A 15915-nucleotide genomic window follows, 5' to 3' on the forward strand; every position below is an offset into this window, starting at 1 on the left:
ATATATATATATATATATATATATATATATATATATATATATATATATATATATATATATATATATATATATATATATATATATAAAACGTTGCTTGGTTATTGTAATTTCTTGTGATTACAGTGTATTAGAAAACATGATTGCTGACTAATTATTTAAAAGAACACAAACCCTTATTTATTTCTACATTAGATAATTGAGGTGATGAAAGCAAACAGTTGCATCAAATATTCAACTATTTCATGCAACTATATCATCATTGTCCACTGATATGATAAAAAAAATAAAATGCTATATTTTTATATACAGAAAGACCCAAACCAATGGCATCTATAAATCCTGATAAACCAGTGTTCAGTGGAGACACTGGCACTCTGAGATGTGAGATACAGGATGAAAGTGTATCTAGGTGGCAGTACAGCTGGTATAAAGATGCTTCACTCAGTCCTGTCAGTAGTGTACAGATGTACACAATCAGTAGTGTTGAAGTGACACACACGGGTAAATACACCTGTAAAGGAAAAGAGAGTGGAGGCTCACGTTCCTCACACCTCAGTGATGCTGTTACACTGACTGTATCAGGTGAGTGTGTTTTTTTTTTTAGAGCTTTAAAATGTGCAATTCTTACTGACTAGTGAATACATCTACAAAACTTTAATTTTTTAAATAATTCCTTTTTTATGGATGAAAACTGCTGACAAACTATTTTGGAAATCATTTAAAACATTCACATTATCAATCACATTATTAACTATTATTATTATTATTATTATTATTATTATTATTATTATTATTATTATTATTATTATTATTATTATTATTATTATTTATAATGCTGTTGTTATTATCAATAATAACAAAAACAATATCAATAATAATAATAATAATAATAATAATAATAATAATAATATAATAACACCACTAAGCTGCCACTGCTGGGCCCTTGAGCAAGGCCCTTAACCCCCAACTTAGTAGGGTGAATTAGATACTTTTAAGTTGCTGGATTACAATTTCTCTTTGGATCAATAAAGTATTCTGATAAGGGTGTCTGCCAAATGCTGTCTATTATTATAGCTTTATTTTGGAAGTAGAGGCACAATTCTGTTGAATTATTTTTTCTACTTGTGTTAATTTTTTGTAACACAAGGCTCAGAAAGGTGCTGCAAGTACAGAAAATGCGATCTTTATTGAGAGATGTGCAAAGAAAATCCAAAACAAGAGGTAGAATCAATGTTAAATTCAGAACATTGTCAGGAGATCAGCAAACAGGATACTTTAAATTTACATTTACATTTGCGGCATTTAGCAGACGGCCTTATCCAGAACGACGGACAAAAGTCTCTAGTAATGAATAAATCTACAACTTAACTCAAATCTAATATAAATATAACTCTTGAATTCTACAAACTTGGAAAGTGCTTATTTAAGTGTTAGGAAGAGGTAGGTCTTCAGTTGTCATTTTCAGTCTTGAGAGAACAACAAGTAACAACAAGCTGAAGGCAAAAAGGCAATTGCAGTATAACAAGCTTCATGAGGAGATAAACTGAGCACATAGTTTACAATTTTCAGAATGAATGATATTCGTTATAAATTGTGTAGTGTAAGTGTGTGTAAATAATCATATTTGTGAAAACAAACTTTTGCATTCACCAGTACACTATTTGTAAATCAATTATTCATTTATAATAATTTTTTGTTTATGACATTTTAGATGCTCTGTTTCCTTCAGCAAGACGCAAACCAGTGGCATCATCAGACTTCAGTGATGCTGTTACACTGACTCTATCAGGTGAGTGTATGAGGTGTTCTGGTGACACTTCTTCCACTTCCCATTAGGGGTCGCCACATCGGATTATCCATCTACATAGTACTCTGTCCTCTACATCTGCCTCTTTTAAACCAGCTACCTGCATGTCTTCCATCACCACATCCATAAACCTCCTCCTTGGTCTTCCTCTTTTCCTCCTTCCTGCCGGCTCCAAGCTCAGCCTTTTTTGACCGATATACCCCATGTCCCTCCTCTGCACATGTCCAAACCTCAACCACACCAGACTTCCTAATACAATACCACAACTCCTCTCTCCACCCTGTCGTACAGGGATCATCTCCCTTATTTTTAAAGATCAGTACCAGCACACCCCTTATTCCCCCTTATTTCATCTTGGGGAAAAAAAAAAAACATTTTGTTGTAAATATGTGGTTGCCAAGAAAAATACTTGTCTAAAAGCTGTACATACCTTTCAGTATTGATCCTATCCAAATGTACAAGTTTCATTTCATAGGCACCAATGCTCCAACATTCAATTAGAGATGCAGACTTTTGAATTGATCGCTGATTTTAAGCCAGATGGTCCTGCTCTTCTTTAGTTCAGAGAATGTGGCCTCATTGTTTTCAAAAATTCGAGCTGGTATCAAAAGGTTTTGGGACAAAACATGCCAACATATGGAAGCACAAAACTACACACCCAATCACAGGGATCACTGACTTTCATAAGACTGTGTGCCAAAATACATGTTCCTGTGTACAACAGGAGCTGTGCAACTGAAAATGTTCAATTAAAATACTCATGAAATATTTATAATAAATATTCATGAAAATTTGCTTCACCTGTATTAATTAAATATAGAAGAAAATAATAATTTAGTTAAGTACGTATGAGTTTTAGCATTGTCCTAAAATAAATAAATAAATAAATAAATAAATAAATAAATAAATAAATAAATAAATAAATAAATAAAAACTTTATCTGAATGGAAGCATATGTTTCTCTAAAACCTGTAAATACCTTTTAGAACTGAGGTTTCCTATCCAGCTGTACAAGCTAGTCATTCCATAGGCACTAATTCACACTCGTTCCACTAGACATGCAGGCTTTTAAACTGAACGCTGATAATTTACTGATGGTTTTGTTCTTCTTTAGTTCAGGGAATGCTGCATCCATAGTTTCTAAAAATAATTTTAAATTACTATTCATCTGACCACACAGCAATTTTCCATTTTTTCTTAGTACATTTTAATGTCTTTTGGTAGAGATAAGCCGGATGTGTTTCTGTATCATGTTTACATATTGCTTCTTACTTGCATAATAAAGCTTTAACCAACATTTATGGATACAGGGAGAATACAAACGATTTCTAAAGCTGTTTCTGAGCCCATGCAGTGATTTCCATTACAGAATCATGGCATCACATCTTGATTCCCTATTCCATTAATCTTATCATTCTTAGCATTTATCATTACATTTTACATTCTCTGTTATTTCCTACAGTGAAACCCAAACCAGTGTCATCTATTAATCCTGATAAACAGGTGTTCAGTGGAGACAGTGTCACTCTGAGATGTGAGATACAGGATGAAAGTGTATCTAGGTGGCAGTACAGCTGGTATAAAGATGCTTCACTCAGTCCTGTCAGTAGTGTACAGATGTACACAATCAGTAGTGTTGAAGTGACACACACAGGTAAATACACCTGTAAAGAAAGTGAGAGTGGAGGCTCACGTTCCTCACACCTCAGTGAAGCTGTTACACTGACTGTATCAGGTGAGTTTGTGTTTTGTGACCCATGTAACACATCAAAATACGCAGTTACATAGTGATGAATATTTTCTTATGGTGTAATATACAGTACATCTGAAACTGACTGTATCAGTTGAGTGTGTAATTAAGTTATTCTGTTCTCAGTCAGTTGCAGGATGAATAAGAATGATTGAGTGAATGGTGATTGTATTGGTTTCCATGTTTGAAGGCTTTGATTCTTGCTTGGAACTGTAGTCAATTGAATTATTTGACCTGACAAGTTCAAAGATTATCATCAGTAGCATAAATACTACAGCTACACTTTCCAGTACAGTTTAATTAGATATAAATGTGTTCGTTACATTAAAAACAAACATGTAAACATACATTTACAGACCTTAAATTATTTTTTAAAATGTATGTGGAAATTACTTAAAAGTGTTAATAAAGGTAAACTGGTGCATTATTATTTCTCCCTCATCATTATATACCTCTAGCAAAAAATATTTACATGATTTTATAACATTGTTTAATCTTCTATTATTTTTTTATAGTAAGACCTAAACCAGTGGAATTCTTTACTGTAATGTTTGTAATAATTTTGGATTTTCCTGTTAAATGGTCCCTCCTCCTACTTTTCTCTTGATATCTAAGCCACTGCGAGGCTTGAACCCGTATAGATATTTAAATAAGGAGAACTGTGAAGGCTTGTCTGACTTCTTTTAATTATTTTAAATAGACGCCTGTTTTTGTTCAGTGATGCTGTTACACTGATTGTATCAGGTGAGTGTGTGAGGAGTTTTGGATACACATGAAAATGTATTACTGTATTATTAAATAAGTCTTAAAATATTCTGAACTTCCCATGTAACAAAGACTACAGGCAGTACTGAGTGTATCTCCACAGAACTGGCTGACTGAAGAAGACTCAGTGACTCTAAGCTGTGAGGTTACAGACTCCTCTACAGACTGGACATTCAGCTGGTACACAGTTGTTCCCCACAGAGACGGATTAACTGCAGTACACATTAATCATGTCTATATAATTTATGTAGAGCTTTGCTCAGACAGCAGCAGAGGATCTGGAGGCTCCTACACTCTCAGTCCTTCTGCTCTTCATCACACAGGAGTTTGTGTGTAGGGGAGAGCGAGGAGAACCAGTCAGTCACATACTGTACACCAATCCACAGCCTCTATGGATCTCTGGTGAGGAAAATTTGCAATGCAAATATTGCATGATGATGGAAAGATCATATTAATGCAACATTTAGTTATAAATAAATAGAAGATAGATTATTAGCCTTAATCCCTGGTAGAAACTCATTATATAATTTTTTCCCTTGTGTTTCCTGTATTTTCTGATGTCTCCACCCCTCGTCATAATGAAATATAGCATTTCTGTGTATTATACAGGACTCAGGAACTGGTTCATAATGACACTATATCATGTATAACATGTGCTGATGTAATTTATTTTACAATGAGGAAATTGTTAGAATTGTCTGTTTTCTGTGTTTAAAGTGAATCTCCTCCAGTGTCTCTGATCATCAGTCCCAGCAGAACTCAACACTTTACTGGTGACTCTCTCTCACTGAGCTGTGAGGAACAGAGTAACTCTACTGGATGGACAGTGAGACGATACACAGACAGTGAAGGAGTGTTAGATTGTTCACAGTGGGGATCAGTTACAGGATCTACATGTTACATCAGCTTCCTCTCCACATCCTACACTGGAGTTTACTGGTGTGAGTCTGAATCTGGAGAAAACAGTAATCCTGTCAACATCACAGTTCATGGTGAGTCTTCATGTAGTGTGTTTACTGTTAAAGAGAAAGAAAAATGTTTCATTTCAGAATACGCAGAACATCAAGAGTTTTTAACAGGAAAGTATGTTATAAAAGACAGACAACTATTCAGGTAAATACTCCTGGAATACTTTTTAATTTCCATGTATGCACACAATTCACAGCACCTTGTGTTAATTTTCAGTGTCCACACTCGCTGATACTGTGCTGTTTGTACAGCGCATCAGTGTGTGTAGTTTCTAGCTGGATTCATCAAGTTGTAAAAGTAATTTTCTCTGTTTTAGATGGTGCTGTGATTCTGGAGAGTTCTGTCCATCCTGTGACTGAGCTACACCTTCTGACTCTACACTGTTTATATCGCAGCACAAAGCCCTTAAACTTCCAAACTGATTTCTATAAAAATGGATCAGTCGTCCAGAACCAGACTACAGGAGAGATGATCATCCATAAAGTCTCAAAGTCAGATGAAGGTTTCTACCACTGTAAATACCCAGAGAGAGGAGAGTAACTGAGAAGCTGGATATTAGTCAGAGGTGAGAAATACTTTTAATATTGATTTAAATAGAAATATGCATTAATGAGTTGACCATAATATCTGAATTATCTAATATAACCTATAGTGATTTTTTTTTTTTTTTTTTTTTTGCATGAATGTGTACAAAATGTAGTGTTATTCAGGCTTTGTTACATTTGAACAAAAAAATTATTTGTACTGCAGTTTACAAAAACTTTCAGGAACGTTCCTCGTCTGGCCTCTGGGTGTCGCTGCAGCATCATTACCCTTTCCCCTCCTCCACCTGGTCTCAATCAGTCGGCGTGTTTTTAAGCCACTTCTCTCCTGCGTGACGGCGCTTAGTTTTAGTTTTTGCACAGTTTCTGTTCTTGCGATTCTCTTTTGAGATTCCCGCAAATCTCCTTAAACATATAATTATAATATTTTTGCTGCTTGTGCTTTTTTACTTTCAGTGTTTATTTTTGGATTTCTGGTTGTTACTTTTCCGGGATGAATCTTTGTTTTTTTTTCCTTCTTTGTGCATTGACCATATGCTCAACTGTTTTTGCATACTGATCCCTTTGTTTTTCTTTCTCTTCAAATCTCTTATTCTTATTAAACACATTTTCCTGTTCATCTGCCAGAGAGCTCGTATCTGATGCTGATGACTCCGGTTGGCTCCCTGGTCATGAAAAAACATGTTCATTTTAACATGAATAAAGGAATAATATAATTATTTTTGTATTCTGTATCAGGTCTATCACATGTAGAAACTTTCTCAGGTCTATCACATGTAGAAACCATTCTCAGTGCTCATCCTGATCAATCCAGTAAGATTTAAATGTGAGTATGATGAGTTTAAATGACTGATTTAATTGAAGTTTTTACCTTCACTAATGTACATTAAGTTAAAACTGTAAAAAATGATGCAGAAGTGTATTTAATAAGTAGATGTTCTGACTTCTCCATCATAGAAACAACCGTTAGATAATATTTAATTTAGTGTTTCTAATGTGTATATAATTATTTATAAGTGTTATAATGTTATAACTGTTTATAATGTGTCTATATATAGAGTATATAAGGTGGCCACCCCTAATGGGAGAATCTTAAGCAAAAATCTTTTTTATTTTTTATTTAAATTGTTTATTTTCTAACATCTTTTCCTGAATCACTGTCACTCATCACTACACTGTCATTTATTAACATTAAACAAACCCCCTTTAAATTGTGTTAAAGCTGTGCTTTTCTTTAACAGATCACACTGATGACAGAATTGAGAATGCAGTCATAGAGGAGTGAACAATCTATATCAAATCTATAAAAAGAGGATGTGTTTACTGTCATTTTATTGTTGCATGATTTTAACATTATACATTTTTTTTCATGCTGTTATTTTCTCTGCATCTTATAAATATCCTCATTGTTTTGATTTTGTGTAGCTAAAGTTAGCAAGTGTGTAGTCTGTAATAAAGTCTACATGCTGCTAATGCAAAACAGAGTAACACTATTGTTTAAAATCTTATAGTTCAAAAGAAAATGTTGATTCATTGTCTGAAGGTTGAGTTGTGCTTCAGCAAAATACCATCTGATGTAATAAAATAATGCATCTGCTGCTGGAGTGAGTTTAATCCCAACATGGTGACCTGCAAATTCAAACTTAACAATTCATGTAACTGTAACGAGGTTTATACAAATAAATTGTCTTGGAAAATAGAGTTTCATCCTGACAGAAAGAAATGAGATGAAAAGGTGTGATCATGGAATGGCATCATTGGGAGAACTGAAAGACTAGTAGGTGTTTTGTGTGCTAGAACATTCACTAGTGAGTTTTGATTAATATCCAGAGACTGTATGTGGTTTAAACTGCATGATTTGGAAATGACTGCAGTATAATAGTTTCCAGTGCAGGTTGTATTTTCTGTAAAGCTGAATGCAGAAAGCTTTGGATTAATGCAACATAAAAGCGATTTAATTTACTGTTATCTGAAATATGGTGGTGAACTAATAGAAGTAATACTGAGAAAATACAAAACACTATCACTACTGGATTTGTGCTGCTGTTTTCTTCTGTATATCTGAGATTCACTCTGAGATTTATGAGGAGTAAACTTCCAATCTCACTTTGACGGTTAGTTTTGTTTTTTAAGATGTGTGAACTTTAATTGTAGATGTGATGAAAAGGAAATGTTTTATTTTTAAATAAATATGTACTTATTATATAAGCAAAATCTACTAAATATATAAACCAAACAATGTTTGCTTTATTTCTATTGGTATTCATGTATGTACAAATTTCCAATCTTACTGATGTATTGTTGGCTTTTCAGTTTTTTTATGGAAATAAAATGTTCTGTTAAAAGCAAATAACGGGTGAAACAGATTTTACTGGTTTGCACTGGAAGAAAGAAAAAAATGCAGTAGTTCACTATACACAGCTTTATTTATTCACTTTAACTTTCACCCCCTGTCTTTCCTTCTCTCTGATCACACTGAAACGTCCTGCAACAGTTCAATATTGTGCATGAGATTTTAAAACTTGTCTCCTGAAGAGAAAAAAAAACTTGAATGTGATAATCCATGATTATTATTCACCAATGATTCACTGCATTAGAAACACTGACAGTCACTAACACATGCTAAAACTGAACCATTAACATCAAAGTGCAGGTGGAAGATCACTACATTCAAGACAGAGAAATGTCCATTGTTTGTATTGCTGAGCTGCATCATTCTCTTGCTAGCTCTCGTCCAACACTGCTTACTGCAGATAGACTACTGGTCAGGGAGCTCAGTGTAAATGGTATGCTAAGCTAATTGCTACGATTTTGTCTGTCTGTCTTTTTTTTTTTTTTCTTTCTCAAATCAGGTTGTAATGTTTCCTGCAAGGATGCAGTCACTGGTGTAGGTGTCAAGGTTTGTGAGTGCTTGTGGGCAGTTTATAGTCTCATAGGTGTATGAAGTGGAACAGTCGCTAATGGTACTACCTCGGTATGGTGTTGATCTGACAGGACCATGGTCCTTTGGGGTGTAGCTCTTCTACTTTGTGCTGAAGTTCACAACCAGGTTATTAACACAGTCATAGGATCGTGTACTCTGATGGTGGGTAAGTCATGTCTGAATCAAGAAGAACTCTACCAGGTTAATGAAGCAAACAGAGTTTGCAGTCCTGAATGTCCGCTGTACCTTGACACTGGCACTGAGTTTGTCAAGTTTCTTTTCCAGAGAATCCTCCTCAGGATCTCACTTGGCCAGGATTGATCTGGTACCTAATGCAATGATTGTCTTTGTGAGGCAGTAGAAATTACAGTATTTTAACTGTAGCTACTAAAACCATAGTAAAAAAGAAACAGAAGTAATTAAAATGTTAGCGGGTCGTGACTCAATGTCTTTAAATATCCCACCATAGTATATAAAATATTAATTTTTATTATTTATATTCTTTTCAGTTTGATCCCATCTGTCCGTTCTCCTCTCACCTCTCTCATTAACAAGCTGTTTTCTTTTGCTTGTGTCATCTATATAGACTGTGGTGTGTGAAAATTCCAGGAGATTATTGAAGCAAGTTTCTGCAGAAGTTTCTGCATAGTGCTGCTGCTACCTGATTGGCTGATTGGATTGCAGCATGTTAAAGCAGGTATATGTGGACAGTGAGCATATAACATACATTTACAGCACTGATACTCAGTTTTAATATTTTACCTCAATAATCATAGCAAAATGAAACATTATAGCTTTTGCCATATACAATAACTCTTAAAACAGGAACAGAAACTACATTCTTGCTGTCTTGCTATTTGTTTGTGCGTGTGTGTGTGTGCGTGTGTGTGTGTGTGTGTGTGTGTGTGTGTGTGTGTGTGTGTGTGTGTGTGTGTGTCTAAATGGTTACACAGGAAATGTTAATGCTTTAACACACACTTATGCTCTGTCAATCTGTTGGTCATTAGAGGAACAGGATGGAGTTCAGTCCACTCGCTGTGATTTTCTGTGAGTAAATGTTCTCTTTGGTTCTTCAATAGAGAGAGTGGTGGGGTAAGTTGTTCATCTTCAGTCTGAATATCCTGAGTTTATTGCATCAAATTTTGCAATAAGAGTTAGAAAGAAACTCTTTCTGTTCCCTTTTCATTGTTGGTTTCACTTACGTATACCAATGGCTTGTGCTCAATGTGATTTATTTATTTATTTATTTATTTATTTATTTATTTATTTATTTATTTTAAGCTGAGAATATTGTGTAGAATGTATAAATTTGTTATTGATATGTTATTGATTAGCATTCAGTTTGTCTCTTCTTAAATTCACACGAATTAAGTTACAATAAATAGTTTTTTTGACTCTTTTTACATTTTATTAATAACAAAGATAGAGTTCAACGTGTTCCATTAATATACATTGAATGTTGATTTACTACAAGGCTTATTTACTCATGTTCATGAGCTGCTTAAGTACTAACATATCTTTCTCTCACTACCATCTGTAGGATTATTATTATTATTATGTAAACAGATGACACAGATCCAACAATGATCTGGACATATTTAACAAATTATGAACAAAGTAAAGTAAATGGCTGTGTATGTAGTTAGACAAAGTAATAAGGATTTTAAAAGTAAAATATGACTGAGGCCTTCTAATGGCTGGATGCAGTGCATTTTTAAGTCTGTTAACTGTTTGGCGCTTAACAATTTTAGTTCTAACAGACCCTGAGCATAGAATTCCTGACTAAAAACAAACTCGTATCAATCCTTTGAAACAATCAAAATAGTGGTGTGTGTATGTGTCTGTGTTAAAGATGGTAGAAATGGTAATGAGGGTTAAGCACATGTTTTGTTTTTACAAAAATAACAACATAAACTTTTAATTAAATATTTTATTTTGACATGGTAATATGTGCAAATATAGTGAATCTACTGCTAAAGTGTGAAGTAGCTCTGAAATCTTAATTTTATACTAACAGCTAAACCCAAACTGACTGTGAGAGTGAATCTTTAGAGCTCTGTCTACTGTCAGTAGCAGTGAGTGGAAGGACCCAAATGCAGGATGCAGGCTGAAGTTCGAAAAGCAGTCTTTATTGAAAGGTCTAAGCATAAATCCAAATTGTCAGAAAACTTATGAACCCCCTATAAAAGTAGCACCAAGAGACTGAGAAAAGGAAAGAAGCAAAAACAAAACCTCTAACCTGGAGACCCAGAGCAGAAGTGACAAGAAACTGTCAGAAAAAAAAAAAAATGAGAGATGCAAAAACAAAAGTAAAATATTCCACAGGGATAAAGGGCAGGAAAGTCTAAAAACAAGGAACATGCTTGGACAGGTCTCAAAACCAATGATCATGCTTGGACATGTCTAAGGCAAAAAACATAGAATTCAGGAGGATTTAATTGCCTTGGGTATTTTGAGGCACACAGCAAATGGGTTAATGACCTTGGAGATGAGGAAGGGTCCCAGAAATCGTCGGTCGAGCTTACGACACACAGGCTTGTGTGGGAGATGATGAGTGGAAAGCCATGCCTTTTGACCAACCAGGTAATGTGGTGCAGGAGAACGCCTCCAATTGGCCCAACGGGCATAGCTCTGGGAAGCTCTAAGAAAAGATGTGCCGGCCCTTCTCCAACTGAGTCGGCAGCGTCGTAACTGAGCCGACGCAGAAGGGACGGATGCCTCCTGGGTGAAAAATAGAGGGGGTTGGTAACCATAAACTGTCTAAAAGGGTGATATTCCAGTGGTGGCAGTAGGCAGCGATTTATGGGTGTACTCCACCCACAACAGCTTGGAGGACCATGAGGAGACAATTTGGGCACAAAGGATATGGAGTCACTCGCCCCTGATTAAGCCTCTCAGTCTGGCTATTGGCTTAAGGGTGAAACACAGAGGAGAGTCTGGTCACGACCCCTAGAAGGCAAAAGAACTCTTTACAAAAAGTTGGCCATAAATTGGGGGCCCCGGTCAGAAAGGAGCGATTATGCAGACGGAAAACATGCATGAGAGGGAGTGCATCGGTTTCCTTAGCTGAAGGCAGTTTGGCTAGAGGAATGAAATGTACCATTTTGGAGAACCGGTCCACCATGGTAAGAATGGCGGTGCATCTGGCAGATGGTAACGAAATCTAGGGCAATGTGGGACCAGAAGCGTTTAGGCAATGAAAGCAGGTGTAGTAACCCCAGTGGGCGGCATTTGAGGTTCTTATGTTGCGTGCAGGTAGGACAGGAGGCTACAAATTCCCGGACATCTCTCGGGACAGTGGGCCACCAAAACTGCTGGACAGAGGGACAGAGTATGAGGAACCCCGGGATAAAGAATCAGAGGTGAGACATGACACCACTGGAGGACTTGGGATTGAAGCTGCTCGGGAACAAAAAGTATTTTAGCAGGGGAACCCTCAACAACCGGCTTGTCCACAGTGGCAGGTTTATCCCTGGCCTCGAGGTCTAGGTCCAGGGCAGGCATGGAAACGGATGTAGGAAGACCCTGGAAAGACCATCAGGTTTACCGTTCCTAGATCCCAGTCGGTAGTAGAGGGTGAAAAAAATTCCCCAGCAAGCCTGGCGAGGGTTCAGTTTTAATCTTTAACTGCTGAACTAGATCCTGATCCAGAAATTCTGAGTCCCCTAAATCCACAAATGCCGCAAGCTGGTGCTGCTGCCCCCCAGAGTGGATGCGGATGTCCCGGAGTAGTTTGGAGAGGGAGGAAATATTTGGCTCGGTGAGGGTCTCCCCATCAGTGATGAGCCCGTTTTTTTACTGGGCAGGAAATCACTATGTGTCCAGCCTCCCCACAGTAGAGACACAAGACTCTGGAGACTAGACTCTGGAGAGAAGACTCTCTCTTTTTTGTTTGAGGATAGTGTCGGTGGCTGATTTCAATAGGATATGGAGGAGAGTGGGTGTGACAGAGTGAACTGTCCCTATGGTCAGCATGACAATACACACTATACTTTCACTTTTTCCTGTTTCTTGCTACAGCGCTGTGGGTGCACACACACGCTGGTAGCACGCCGCTCACACATACACACACACACACTCGCTTCATTCTTTCATCTCTCATCCCGGACAATAAGCGCACACACACACACACACACACACACACACACACACACACACACACACACACACACAAACGGAAGGACTTCCTAAAACTTTGTGTACTCACCTGTTTTTTGCGTCGGTCTTCCGGGTTGGGCTTGGATGGCAGCCAACCGGAGCGCTGAATAGCGGCTGGCTTTAAAGCACCAGCACTACGTCGCACATGCGCGGCAAAAATGGAAGTCCTCAAATTTATGTTGATAGGACATTTTTTTTGTGGGTGATTATTATTATTATTATTGGCATTGTTGTAATTTTCGTTATCATTATTATTATTATTAGTGTTGTTATTGTTATTATGTTTATTATTTATTATGATATTTATATTGTTATTAAGCCATTCTGTGACTAGCTACAAAATGACCAAACCCCTTTGGGTGAAATGGTTGAGTCCAAGGGGAGGGGCTAACACTTTATAAACCAGTCTCCCAATTCAATTGAGGGGAGTTGTAGGAGTGGTGCATTGTGGAGAGAACGAGGTCTGAGAAGCATTGTAGTGAATGCACATGAGCAGGTGCACCTATTTTGTATATAGTTTTCTTTACTTTCATCATAATTGTCTTTGTTTTGTTATTTTGCCACTTTTTTTTTTCATGGGGGTATTGTATATAATTTGGACTTTGCACTTGAGCACGCTGTAAATAAACACCACTTCACACGGAACATCACAGCGAGTATTGCCATCATTTGGGTAGAAGGCGAACCCGTAAGGCCGCTCTACCACAGTGGGGTTCTGGAATGGCATTGTCACGAGGGGGTATTTGACGGCAGTTTTGCGCTCCACACGAGGCTCCTGCAGGTGTCTGTTTATTCGGGTTGCGAGTGTGATGAGGCCATCTAGATCAGGTAGGAGTTCAAGGGCAGGTAACTCATCTTTAGCCTCAGCGGCCAAACCCCGATGGGGTTCTAACCACTATCTGTGGCAGTGGTGTGAAACTCTGCAGCAAATTTCGCCACCAAAAGCCTACCTTATGTGGCAGGGAACAGCAAGTAAGCCACATTGTTACATTAAGAGGCAGAGTCCAAAATCTGAACTTGATAGCAAAGAAATCACATAGGCCACCTTGGCCACTTCGGTGGGAAAGAAAGAGGGGTAAAGTTGAAAGATCAGGCCTGGTTCCCCCAAAGAAACGCGTATTACGATGTTTGACACAGCTTTCTCTAGCCAGCTTTCTCTCCCCACGGGATCGCCTCCTCCCTCAAGATACCGACATTATTAATGAAGCCCCTGCATAATACGTTGAGACTCACACTTTCTGCTCCACTTTCTGCTTTTTTTTTTCTGCAACTAATATACATTTTTTTGTCACACAAGTGTGTACACCCCTCATATTTCAGCACCCATAGTATGTTCTTAAGGGACAATACTATAGAAACAAAACTTGGATATATTTTATACTCAATGTGCAGCTTGTATAATAATAATAATAATAATAATATTATTAATAATAATAATAATAATAATAGGTTTAATTTATATAGCACCTTTCCCAAGCTCAAGGACGCTTTACAAGGTACAGTATTTCAAGACAGATGAAATATAGTGTAACATACATATACATATTCGTCTGACATTTGCCCAGGACGAATGATCACATGAAGCTGCATGAGATATTAACAGAAGACAACACTATACCCAAAAACATACAGTACAAGAGATAGAACTTTACATAGTACACAATACATACACATTTCAGAAAAATTAAGGACTCCTAATACATATGCATTTACTGATAGTGAAGGTTGAAAAGGTGGGTCTTAAACCTTGATTTAAATTCAGACAAAGTGGTGATGGTTCTGAGTGCAATGGGTAGGGAGTTCCATAGTGTTAGACAGAAAAGGATCTGCCACCCGCAGAGAATAGACGGTATCTAGGAATACATAGAAGTTCAGAATTTGAAGACCGGAGTGATCGTGAAGGTACATAGAATGAGAGAAGATCAGAAGGGGGGGGGGGGGCATTTGGTGCCCTATAAGTGAGCAGTATGATTTTATATTTTATGCGAGATGAGACTGGCAGCCAGTGAAGATCAAGTAATATAGGTGTAATGTGGGCAAATGTTTTATTGGAGGTAACATTCTGGCAGCCGAGTTTTGTATGTACTGTAAACGTGAGATTGAGTGAGCTGATAGACCAGAGAAGAGTGAATTGCAGTAATCAAGACGAGACGTAATCAGAGCATGTACTAATGTTTTAGCATAATTTCTGCAGATAAAAGGTTGTAGTTTGACAATGCGTTGTAAATGAAAAAAAAAAGACATTTTAGAGAGGCTGCGAATATGGGCATCAAAGGATAGTGAGCGGTTGAGTATAATACCTAAGTTTCTAACAGTAGCAGAGGGGAAAATCGTAGTAGCATCCAGATCAAGACTAAAGTCTACAGAGTTGTTTTTTAAAGCAGTATAGCAGTATAGATTTACTTTCCTCTAAAAGTAAATCAACATACAGACATCATTGTCAAAATAGTTAGCAACAAAAGTGAGTGCATCCGAAGTGAATATGGGCATCATGTTCTGCTTTAGAATGTCACAGTATACGTTGGAAACCATATTTCCCTCAATGATCTGCAGCTCCCTAGTACCAGCAGCACTCATGCAAACCCAGATGCTGCCACCACCATGCTTGACTGTAGGCAAGACACAATTTTCTTATTGAAAACAGATAATGTGTTAAAAAATAATGAATAACATTGTTCTTTATAAGTGTAAGTTTGTCCCTAATGAGTGACTGTGGCAAGAAAAAACTCCCTGAGATAGTGTTGTCCCTTCAGAAGATTATACTAAAATGGTTGCTGAAATGTGAGTGGTGTACTCACTTTTGTGAGATACTGTATGAAAAAAACCTTGCATCATGCATCAAATCAATATTGCATCATGCATCAAATCAATATTCATATATATTTGTCCACGTGTCATATTTTCTTATGAACATTATGAACACAGAGGTGAATCTGTGACCATTTTAGGTTTGGAATTTTTTTTAGGTTTGGAACTTATAATGTGGCACATCTGATTTTAA

General features: G+C 36.9%; 2 protein-coding genes across 2 annotated transcripts in view; both read left to right on the forward strand.

The window, feature by feature from the left end:
- Positions 1-15915, forward strand: part of LOC310726753 (obscurin-like) — a 238298-nt gene that overhangs the window by 120979 nt on the left and 101404 nt on the right. Inside the window, exons 4-6 of the mRNA XM_083542563.1 lie at positions 310-582; positions 1730-1789; positions 3270-3542. Coding sequence (XP_083398689.1) covers positions 310-582; positions 1730-1789; positions 3270-3542 — 606 coding nt within the window. The remainder of the gene's footprint in view (positions 1-309; positions 583-1729; positions 1790-3269; positions 3543-15915) is intronic.
- Positions 1-15915, forward strand: part of LOC310726799 (Fc receptor-like protein 5) — a 72002-nt gene that overhangs the window by 30555 nt on the left and 25532 nt on the right. The window lies entirely within an intron of this gene.

The sequence above is a fragment of the Silurus aristotelis genome, assembly GCF_946808225.1.
Source record: "Silurus aristotelis genome assembly, chromosome: 5".
NCBI lineage: Eukaryota > Metazoa > Chordata > Actinopteri > Siluriformes > Siluridae > Silurus > Silurus aristotelis.